Genomic DNA, 12,506 nt, shown 5'->3' on the forward strand with positions numbered 1-12,506 from the left:
TACAACCGAAAAGGAATGCCTCGCCATCGTTTGGGCTACAGCGAAATTTCGCCCTTACCTATATGGCAGGCCATTCAAAGTCGTCAGCGACCATCACGCCTTGTGCTGGCTAGCGAATTTAAAGGATCCCTCAGGACGGCTGGCACGGTGGAGCCTCAGACTACAAGAATACGACATCACTGTAACATACAAGTCCGGACGAAAACACTCCGATCACGTGCCCCCATTGACCCGCCGCCGCAAAATGACGAAGATGACGACGCCTTCCTTGGTATAATAAGCGCGGAAGACTTCGCCGAACAACAACGAGCGGACCCGGAACTTAAAGGCCTCGTCGATTATTTGGAAGGGCACACCGACGTTGTCCCCAGGGCATTTAAGCGCGGATTATCTTCCTTCACGCTTCAAGACAGTCTACTCGTGAAGAAGAACTTCTCACCAGTCCGCGCCAATTACCTTCTTGTTGTCCCGTCAGGACTTCGTCCAGAAGTATTGCACGCCCTACATGACGATCCGACCGCTGGACACCTCGGTTTTTCCCGGACACTATGGAGGATTCAAGAAAAGTATTATTGGCCGCGCCTGACCGCCGACGTCGCCCGTTATGTCAGAACATGCCGAGACTGTCAGCGACGCAAGACACCGCCGACAAGGCCAGCCGGATTACTACAGCCAATCGAGCCTCCTTGCCGACCATTCCAGCAGATCGGGATGGACTTGCTGGGACCCTTTCCGACGTCAACAACCGGAAATAAGTGGATCGTCGTGGCGACAGACTACCTCACCCGCTTCGCTGAAACTAAAGCACTGCCGAAAGGTAGCGCAGCCGAAGTGGCGAAATTCTTTGTCGAAAACATCCTGCTTCGACATGGCGCCCCAGAAGTCCTCATCACCGACAGAGGAACGGCCTTTACAGCGGAGCTTACCCAAGCCATTCTGAAATACAGTCATACAAGGCACAGGAGGACCACGGCCTACCACCCGCAGACGAATGGCCTTACGGAGCGGCTGAATAAGACCCTCGCCGACATGCTAGCGATGTACGTCGACGTCGAACACAAGACCTGGGATGCCGTCCTGCCGTACGTAACATTCGCTTACAACACGGCGGTGCAAGAAACAACACAGATCACGCCGTTTAAGCTGGTTTACGGCAGGAACCCGACGACGACGCTCGACGCCATGCTGCCCCACATCACTGACGAAGAGAATGTTGACGTCGCTAGCTATCTCCAGCGCGCCGAAGAAGCCCGACAGCTCGCCCGCCTACGGATCAAGACCCAGCACCGTACAGACAGCCGACACTACAACCTCCGAAGACGCTTCGTCGAGTACCAGCCCGGCGACCGTGTTTGGGTATGGACCCCGATACGCCGGCGAGGACTCAGTGAAAAGCTGCTGCGACGCTATTTCGGACCCTACAAGGTCATCCGATGTATTGGCGCACTAGACTATGAGGTCGTGCCAGACGGCATTTCGCACTCACAGCGGCGCCGCGCACGATCTGAAGTGGTCCACGTGGTGCGCCTTAAACCATTTTACGGACGCTGATGAACTTCCTTAGTTTGTTGTTTTCTTTGCTACGAGTGCTTTTCTTTGTTACTTTCGTTTGTTTGCAGCATCGGGTCGATGCTTTTTAAGAGGGGGGTAATGACACGTGTACTTGTCTTTATCGCGCAACCACGTTTCGCCGCTTAACAACTGTAATCGCAGAGCGAGGGACGTGCCTGCATGTATCCGACGTTTCTGGAAAGTTATCGACGCTTCTATCCGCGTGTCTGTTGTCGCCGAACCTTGTGTTATCAGATTTCATCGCGTAACACGAATGGTGTAGAACTTTGTGGAAGACACGCGGGTCCCATCAGTTAATCTGGAACATTCGACGACTGATCTATAAAAGCCGACGCGCTTGACCCGCTGATCAGATTTTCGACGATCGCCGAGCGTGTTCGCCGCTTTCGTTGTGCTATAAGTGTAGCCTGTTTTGTGGGCACAGGTTCGCCCAATAGAAGCTAGTTTTGTATTCCACCGTACTGCTTCTTTCGTCACCGTCACTACCACGTGACAGTATCTTTTTTTTATGTACCAATCCTGGACAGGTGCCCAGATATTTGGCTGCTGTGCAGTCCATTGAGTTACACGTTGTTAGGTATGGCCGGACGCCAAGGGCCATACGTCATCCCCTTCCCCTCTACTTGGTCAGGCACCGTGGGTGATACATCATCCCCTTACCCTCTACTTGGTCGGGCACCGTGGGTGCTACGTCATCCCCTTACCCTCTCTTGGCCGGACCCCACGGCGCCGGTGAGGTCATTCACCCGACCTTCTCCTCGGATTCGTCGAAAAGAGGATCGACTTCTTCCCGTGCTCGGTATTACAGGAGGAGGGGCCTTCTCTCTGTGCCTGTCACGTGTCATTGACAGAAGCAAGATCCCACCCACACGATTGTAGAGAGCCTATTTAAGGGGCTCCGAAATGTACTTGTGATAGACTTGATACTTCATACTTGATACTTCATGCTCTTCTCTTTTTCTTTCAACTACCTTTGAATAAACAGTGCAAGTTTCGCACTAGCAAATCGTCGTCTCACCCTTGCTCGGTCGCCATGGTCTACTGGATACCTGCAGCCCACCGACAACGCTACGCTACCCAATAAGTAATGTCGGTCGAGCTTCGAAAGGCAGGCGTCGCTACTTCTCGGCAGCAATGGGGGACGCTACCCTAGAGTACGCAAGAAACAGGTTGCTAGCGGTGGGATGCTAGCGGTGACGGACGTAGCGCTACGTCCGTCCACGTCCTGTCCTTACTTAATATCGTCTGTGTAAAATTGAGCGCAATATAACCATGAAAGTTCACCAACTAGCCCCCTTCATTGCTTTACTAAAAAAAAAAGGTCTGGTCATGTCATGCTTGAAATCAGCCTTGTATTAATCATGTGCTTGTGCAGGCTAGTTTTGAGGTGCCAGTTGACCATCCTCTATCGGCTGGGCATTCTCCCAGTTTAACATGTACTTGCGAACGATTGTTCAGTAAAATGAAAGTAGCGACTCGACAGAACCCTGAGAATGCTGCCCCTGTTTCAGAAAACTGCAACATAATCATTACTCTGTAGCTGCACTCAGTATTGCATCGGCTCAAGAAGGTTAGTGTAGTAGTTACGATGTCGATGTTGTTTTCTCTTTAAAAAATCAGCTTGGCAGTGCTTCTGCAGCCATTCAGAGGAAAGTGGAGGGTGGGACAGCTCATCAAAGTAAGCTGTGTACAAATAACCACACCAACAGCTTTATACATTATTATAAGCGTGTTGTTTACAAAGTTCCACTGTCTTATGGCAAGGCTTACATAGTCCTAACTGGCCATCATATTATCACATTATCTTCATTGAAAGAACATTTGAATTCACTAAAAGGTACACCCAGCTCATTTACCAAGTCAATGTCAGCCTTGTGGCCACTCTCCAGATTTTGATAACACTTCCATGCTTATGAGGCACATAGCTCAGCGCACTTGTGAAATTCCCAAAGTTTTCAAGGATGAACAGTGTGCACAGTCTTATGTCAGCCAGCCATCTACCGCTCAAGCTCAGCAGGAGTTTGCATTTCTAGACTGCTGATTTTGTCACCCACTTTTGACATTCTCATCCTTCTTTCTTGCTTCTTAGTGACTGTATTTGAATGGCACATGCTTCCACTAAATCTTCAGTTGAAAGACAGCACTCTTGTCCCTATTTTTCCTTATCTCCATTTTTTTGTGCTGTAAAGCCTGAACCTGTTCCACCACACCAGCGTGCTCCATTCTTAGACTCACTGCCCTAGGCCTCCTTTCAGCTCACTCACTCATGGGTCAGTGCGAGTCTAAGTGAGTTGACTCCTGAGTAAGTTTGCTGATTTATGTATGGTACCGTTTCCATGCCCAAACAAAACACACTACTTATGGACTTAAGGATGTAACAACCCAGGTAGCACACAAAGTCTTGAAAACGTCGTATTAAGGGATTCAACATCTGAAACGGATTTTTGACCAAAATCGACGCATCAAAGACGTTCCAAACAAGATAGCTGAAAAACGAGGGGTGAATACGTTTTGATAACGTTGGAAGCCAGGCAGCTTAAAAACGAGGGGCGAATACGTTTTGAAAACGACTCAAGGCGCCACCGCCACGCCACGGCACGTCAGCCTCTTTAGCGGCTTCTACAATATTCAACAACCCATCATCGCGATCCAACCTTGCGCAAGGTGGCGATACCGTCATCAAATCATGTGACCAAGGTGGCCACGTGATTTGTGATGCCGGGCAGCCGGGCGAGCCAGGCATAGTCGCGTCATCATGGCGTCGTCGCGTCACCGCACTCGCATTGCGCTGTGGTGTGTTTGCGGCTGTTCTGAATGTGCTGCCGCTGCCCTTTGTTATGTAAGTGTTGCAGTGTTTTGCTGTCAAGAAAACGATATTCTGTGATCAGTTTGGGTTGTGCGATATGTTTGTGTGGTTTTCATTTGGAAATCAGTAGTGTTTTCAATTGTTATGTGACCAAGGCGGCCATGTTATTCGTGAAGCCGGGCATAGTTGCGTTATCGCACTCGCATGGCACTATGGTCTGTTTGCGACTGTTCTGAATGCGCTGCCGCTGCCCTTTGTCATGTAAGTGTTGCACTGCTTTGCTGTCAAGAAAACGACATTCTATGATTAGTTTGGGTTGTGCGATCTGTTTGAGCCGGGCATAATAGCGTTATCGCACTTGCATTGCGCTGTGGTATGATAGTGGCTGTTCTGAATGTGCTGCCGCTGCCCTTTGTCATGTAAGTGTTGCAGGGTTTTGCCGTCAAGAAAACAACGTTCTGTGATTAGTTTGGGTTGTGCGATCTGTTTGTGTAGTTTAATTTGGAAATCAGTAGTGTTTTCAATTGGAGGGCGCGGAGTAGAGGGCACTAATCAGCTCTTCAAGTTCATTGTCATGTTGTGTGAGGCGCCTTTTCACTGACGCTGTAATTAAGGCGTTAAGGGCAGTATAAGGACGAAAGTTAGAGGGACGAAATCGTGCCTGTGTGTCCCTAACATCGGCATCGGCCGCTATGCGTGATCCTAACAAGAAAGCATTTTGCAGAATGCAAAGAAAGGAGGCAAAATTTCTGTCTGTGCGCACCTTGCCGATCTCCGCAATGGAGCTGTCATTGCGGTATTTTAGTCTCCCGTTAAGCAAGAGTGTTGCAGACAAGGGAACTGGTTCAAAGAGGCTTTTTTTTAATGATTCAGTACTAGTGCGGTATCCCAAAAGGTGAGGTCAAGTGCTCGCCCTATTTTCTTCCCTCGCGCTACAGCGCACTGACAGAATTTTGCGTGCACCACACCGTGCTTTTATTGTTTGCGCTTCAGGTTTTCGATTGTGTTTTCGCCCCCTTTACCCACGTGATGGGTATTTCATGGTATTACTGGGTACCACATGTGTCCATATATTGTGTCCAATATATGAAACGGCCAAATTCGATTTTATTTGACGCCTCAAATGGTAGCAATGTATTGAGTCCCTTGTAGCTTTGTGCTTGTTATCAATTTTACTATTTGGCGAATGGATACAGCATGTACGCTGCATAACTCGCTTGTGGATACTGCATACGTGAGTCGAGTATGCCCTTGGTATAAAATAACTTGTATGCTTTAGGTAGTACAATTGTTTGCAGTTTGGGACATGTGTCGGAATGTACGCTGTGCGCCCTTCGTGCTTTACGGCGGCCTGCCGAGTTCGTGCGAGTGCCATGTGTGCGCATGGAGTTTGCGAAGCGCTCTCGCAGTTTTTTTATATATATATATATACATGTGTTCTGTTCGCGCGCTTCGCACAACAGGGCATGTCGCAGTTTTTTGTCCTTGTGCAACACATTTTCCTAGCGTACGTCTGTGCATTATTTGACACCGGTTTCACACGGGGCTCTTTTAGCCGCTATCCAGTCCGTTACAAATCGAATTTCTCGGTCGTTATTGGCTCCTCTGCGCAAGCTACGAGAGTGAGCCAGTCGCATCGATAATTTCGATCCGGATCGCGCGTGATCGCGATCGAGAGTGGTCGTGTGACACTGGTTTTACACATGCATCCCACATAGTATGTGGGCAAGTCTTTCTGGTGAAGCCAATACTTGTGCATTCAAAACATTTCAATTACCAGCGTAGTGCATCAATGTGTCTACTTCGACAAAATGGAGCACCAGTGCAGATATCTGAGCATACCTGTCCAGGGCAGCGTGTCTACATTGAAACCACTACCAGCATGTGCGGCAGTTCTATTTCCAGCAGCGGGACTGCACAATAATCAGTAGGGTGCTCTCAAGCTGTTTATCTATGAAGCTCTGCCTGGACTGTGTGCCAAATATTTTTGGACTGGAAAGTGGGAGTGAATTGGTAAACATCAGTGGAACTGTGCCTGGACTTTGTGGCAAATGTTTTTGGATGTGAAAGTGTGAGTGAACTGGCAAAGAATTTGCTTTGGGCTACATGTGTTAAACGTTTTTCTCATTCAGAGTGCTTTATTTTTACTTTAGGAGACTGGAGATGTGCGCAAAGTGTGACATGTCAGTGTGCTAATTAATGTATCTGTTGGTTTGGAAATTATTCGTTGCAACTTTGTTTTTGCCAGAAAGGTACAACTTTGCCTCTTGTAAAGGGCTTTTTAGATAAAACACTTACTATTTATTATGACCATTGCTTCCTTTGTTACACAAATGCAGCTTCCAGTGCATTCCAGTTTATTTCCATGTTTATGTAAGTTTCTAATATGAGGCTTGCATATTCATTTCTCACGTTCTGGAGTGGCAAGATGCAGCATTACTGTCTCATCGTTCACTGTACTATACAGTAGTGTTCACTTGTTACACTGAATCCCCCGTTTAAGTATTCTGTACTAATTTCACTTCTTGCTTTTTTGTTGTATGGTTATTTTTTCTCGCCATTACCTTCTTTGATGTATCCTAAAGGCAATATTTCCAATTTTGCATTGTTCCCATTTTTTTATTTCTGTCACAGGATTGTTTTATGATGGTATGCGGTGGTATTTCTTTTTGTGCTCTTTTCAAGCTTCTAGCTGATTGGTAACATTGCTTGGAGACAGTTACCATCCGATTCATACTCTTGCATTTTTCAGTCTACTTCTTCCATTCGCTCCGATGTCACTTCTGCGTAACTCTAATCCATCTAATAGCATGTGCACTTTACTGTGATAAATTAGACACTTTAGTACACTCCAGGTTTTTCTGTTCATTTTTGTATGTGTACTTGGAATTTTGTTTATGTGCTAGTGAATGTTCACTTTCGAGTTCATTACGAATCCTTTCTGCGACTTTTGTCATTGTTGATGTACCTTTACTTCTATTTGCATTTCTCACACAGTTTGTTCGAACCTTGCATAAGCATTACATTTTAATAAAGTGTTTTTGCTTTGTCACAATGTTCTCATTTCATGCACTCTTGGCATGAAGGGCTTGGTCTGGCCACCTGCCAAGACGTGGCCATTTGTTCTTTGCAGGATGTCATTCCCATTGTGGTTGTAAGCATCGTAGCTTACTAAAGGCGGTATTAAGGATTTATTATTCCTAACAGGCTCATTTTCGTGCGACTTGGTAGAGGATGCGCCGGCCATGCGGGGAACAGTGCTTGGCACTGCGCCATGGCTCTTACAGCCAACACCGACGCTTCTACTCATCTGGGGCACGATTGGAGATCGTTGTTCGAAACGCCCGATCAGTTTCACCTCACGCGATTGGCCTAGGCCATGCCAACGGGTGCGGCTGACGACGTCTGCGCGGCATAGGCCAGTCGCGTGAGGCGAAACTAAACGCGTGTTTTGAACAACGATGTCTGATCGCGCCCGTCACCCACGAAAATTAGCTTCAGATGATCGTAAAGCTTTCAAGAACGCTTCTAGACCAGCTTTTTGATAACGTCCTAAAAACGTTTAGAAATTGGTTATGAATAGTTTTGCCAAAGGGATTACTTGTGTCTTTCCCAATCCTATTTCTAGACCAGCTTTTCGAATACGTCTTGCAAACCTGTTCTAGATCGTCTAAAAAAAGTAATTAAGCCGGACATTAGCAGAGATATACGACATTTTCCCACCGAAGTTCTCTCATTCGTGTCTTCTTCAACCCGTTTTTATCGTCTTGGATAAACGCTACAAAAACGTTACGTATCTCTTTTGTGCTACCTGGGAATGCACATGCCACTTCTGCTCTCTGATTAGGCTAAAGCTAAATGCCACTCATGTCTTTGGGAAAAACTAAACAAGTAGGCAGGGCACAGGTAAGCTCTGTAATGTCAGCAACACTGCAAAGTGTCTCAACATTCTCTAGACCTTGTTTTGTACCATGTGGTCAATACTGCAAATGTATGCATGCTGTATTCATGGCCTTTAGGTAAGCAAAAAGCAATGGTGAATTGTGCCACAATTACCAGTTGGTCGTCCCGACAAACATCCTTTAGGTTTTCCGGTGCCACCACCAGCAGGTTGCAGAGGGCATGCAGAACATCGAACATCTTGTCCAGAGCAGGGATCTTGAACTGCTTGGCACATTTGCGGTACTCATTGTGGTCACAGATGAGGATCATGCCACCTGCGTCATCACTGAATCAGTAAGATGACCAGATCTGCACTGACATGCTAACAGGCCGAAACAACCACATACCCACTAGGTAAGGTAAGGTAATCCACAGAGCAAGGTGGGTTACACTGGCAGGTGAGTGACTAAGTAATGCCACATATAAAGTCCTGAGGCGTTTGCGAGCTAGTCCAATATTTTGATGTATGAAAAGTTGGCGCGAATTTTAAGACCTCTGGAAGTTTGATTATTCTTTACAATGACGACAAACAGCAGCTCCATTGCATAGAAACAATAAAAGTTGCAGTTGTGGAGTTGCGTACAACTTCGTAAAATGATAGGCTTTAGTCGTTAAGGAGTTCCTCACCAGGCCTCATAGAAAATTTTGGTTATACACTGGAAGTTCTTACATGCCCTCTAGGGAGCGTTCTGCCGCAAAAATTTTTCAAATCAGCTCCTTAATAGCTGAGATAGAAATATTTCAGTGCCGCGAACCAATGACTTCAGCAGGGGGGCTCCACTGCCAAGCAAGATGCTCTCTCCACTCGCCCCATCTAGCCTTCGCAAGCGAAATTCCTTCCGTACATTCTCCCATACCAGACCTCGAGGATCACGTGACACATACGTCACAGGCCCTGCCTTCATTTTTTTTTCTGCTCGCTTTTTTTTCCCTGCGCTATGCATTTCCGCTGACCACGCCGTGTGCAAGCTGTTGTCTCGTTCGCGCAGTGCACGATTTTGCACGCTGTGCACAAGGAAACATGACTAGAGGTATAATTCAGTGCTACACGAATACTGAGGCAGAACAAGCGGATCGCAGAGCGTGATGATGCACTGCAACACGGTAGAAAATGGCAGAGTTTTGGTACCTGTGCATGTGACCACATGACCGGGGGAACAAGCAGACGAAGCGGAAGTACATCTCTCTTGCTTCGGTGCGAAGTAAGACAAAAAACACGTAGAAATTCCCTTTGTGTGTTTTATCATTTCTCTAAACTTCGATTCGTGAATTCAAGCAGCAGATTGTACAGATAACAGATGTTGTCTTGAATAATTCTCAAAGTCACATATCACCATGAGTGACATCACACTGCGGACACGATTACGTAGGTGCAGGAGCCCAACTACGTCACCGCCCCTCTCCAAATGGTTTCGCCGCGAGTGAAGAGGGAAACAGCGTTGAGATTGAAATTTTAGGCCTTTCTGCAGCGCATAGTGATGTAATTCTTTGCAAACACGATTGTTGGCACGCATTGTGTGATATGCGCTTGTCAGCTCAAATAGCCAGACCTGGTGAGGGGCCCTTAAACAAGGTCAAAACGCTGTCAGTGGACATGCGCCAATTCACAATACAGAAAAACCCTGTCTATATGTCTCTTAGGGGACTAAGAAAAAAAAGAAGCTAATCCAGGAAAACTAAAAATTCAATAACGCTTGTGGCATAACTACAGATGAGGCAAAAAGCTACTCTCACATAAAGTTTTATCTCTAGTTGAATAATGTAACGCGTGCCACATTCCCACTTGCGATGTGCTATGCTGCCACTTCGTTTGCTAGCTGTGGGATAATGTGTGCTGTAATTGCCTCTCACTAATATTTTATTAGGCGTCTATGTATTAACTATTTTTCCATCCTGTGTGCATTAAATGTATTGCACGTTTTCCTGGTGCTCTAAGGTTCTGCCTCTGCCATTTGTTTTGTTCCATGAGTCGTGATTATTGCGCCTTTTTGCTGCTACATACACCACTCTATTTGTATTTAGTGTACTACACTAAAGGCACCAAGCTATTTGTGGTCACATATTCCATAAATAAATAAAACTAAAGAACCTGCATCCCGATGGAAAGCCGGCAAACTGTTGACAACCAGCTAAGTAAACCTCATCACTGCCTGGAAGTTAGGTAAATTAAATTTTATGAGCTGAAACCACAATATGATTATGAGGCATGCTATAGTGGGGGACTGTGGATTGATTTTGAACGCCCGAAGTTGTGCACTGCACCCAATGCAATGTACACAAGCATACCATTCTCATTGGAATGTGGCTGCCACAGACAGGATCGATCCCGCACCCACTAAGCTACAGAGGCGGGTGCCTGGCGGTTTGAATGACTGTTGCTTCTTTATTTATTAGTTGTATACTACAGGTTACCTTTTAGCAGCCATGACAGGAGTTGGTACATGAACACAACACAAAAGTAGAAAAACTATAAAATAGTATACATTACCAATAGTATACATTACCAAAGTTCATGCAAAACAGCAAAAATTTAATTCTGGGATTTTATATGCCAAAACCACAACATAATTATAAAGCATGCCATAGTGGAAGACTCTGGATTAATTTTGGCCCCCTGGGGTTCTTTAATGTACATCCAATGCACTGCATACAGGAATTTTTGCATTTTGCTCCCATCGAAATGCAGTCACCACGGCTGGGCAAGCAGCAAAAGACCATGTAGTGAGACTAAGTATGTTATGAACAGCACTATAAAATATTCACTTGTTGAAATATTACTCAACAGTGCAAGAAATGAAGATAGAAAAATAAGAAAAAAAAGTAATTACATCATGATAGGCTATTCACATAAGTCACGTGCAAGTTGAAAAAGGTTAGCAATAAGTTAGCTTACAAAAGCACCATGGAATCACATGTCAAAATATTACTCTTGAGCAAGAATTGAACTAGGAAACGACCATACTAATATGACAGTTTAAAATATGATTTGAACTAGACAGCACCAAATAAATTGACACTTTAGGAAAGGAAGACAAGGAAAAGGAAAGCATAATAAGCCCAACGATTGGAAACTCTCTGCGTTGATCACTCTTCTGTCTGTTTCATAGGTATATTTGTATCATAAATCTCATCGTCTGCAGTTTCATGTACCTGTGCACATGTCACAGCACCTTCACAACATGCTCTTTTATACACATACATGGTCAAATGCAGGAATTTAACTAATCCTCACTGCCTCGCGCTATTGCAGATTGGAGCAATCTTCTGGACCACATATCCCATTCATGTCAAACCGTGAAACTTTTCATGACAACCTGAATACACTGCTTCATGGTGTTCCACTGTACTATTTGTAACCTTTGTTTTGTTACCTTTTTATTTGATGCTAACATTTTTCTGTTTTGTAGAAACTGTTATCCCCCAAACTCAATGCCCTTCAATGGGCCTGTAAGGTATTGTAAATAAATAAGTAAGTAAATGAATGAATGAATGGATGAATGAATTAATTAATTAACATAACCGTTTCCAACCATCGGCTGCAGAAAGGGTTCTTGCAAAGCACAAAGATAAAGACGTGCGAGAGATCATTGAAGCGCAGGCTATCTGGCGGAATAGAGACACGTGTGTTAGTGCCCCTTCAATCGACCTGTTAGATAAGGAGACGGCTTTTTTGGATGGATAAGATTTAGATAAGGTGGCGCCACTGTGGATGGTTTATATAGGTGTACTTCCTGAAAATCAAGTTGTTGAAGTTAGCGCATTGTGTTGTCGTCTTCCTTACGTCCTTGTTTGCTGGCACTAAATATGCTTTCAATTTACCAACACGCCCAACAAATGGCAATGCTACAAGGTAATTTTTTACAGCCCCCAACATTAGGGTAGCTAGTGACACATTGAACCATTGCCTTTGGCTCAGGTTGGGCCAAAAAGTGGTGCATGGGAGTGAAAGATTTTGTACGCAATAACCGCTGCTTGGTCCTTAGTTCGAATTCGCTGGAGTTTTTCTCTATTCAACTACATAGGACGCTGCTGGAATCAACAGTCCAGTTTGAATTATCCATCAATTCAAATGAACAGATTTAGAATTATCAGAATTATGCTTATATTCTGGTTTTATAAAGGAAGTTATTTTTTTTTGGTTATGCAGAATGGAGGTGGACATACTAAGCTCATTTGCTGGTACTTT

At 45.3% G+C, this 12,506-nt stretch overlaps 1 protein-coding gene across 1 annotated transcript in view; it reads right to left on the reverse strand.

The window, feature by feature from the left end:
- Positions 1–12,506, reverse strand: part of Sec10 (Exocyst complex component Sec10) — a 196,718-nt gene that overhangs the window by 18,806 nt on the left and 165,406 nt on the right. Inside the window, exon 15 of the mRNA XM_070527533.1 lies at positions 8,435–8,595. Coding sequence (XP_070383634.1) covers positions 8,435–8,595 — 161 coding nt within the window. The remainder of the gene's footprint in view (positions 1–8,434; positions 8,596–12,506) is intronic.

This window comes from Dermacentor albipictus, chromosome 10 (genome assembly GCF_038994185.2).
Source record: "Dermacentor albipictus isolate Rhodes 1998 colony chromosome 10, USDA_Dalb.pri_finalv2, whole genome shotgun sequence".
NCBI lineage: Eukaryota > Metazoa > Arthropoda > Arachnida > Ixodida > Ixodidae > Dermacentor > Dermacentor albipictus.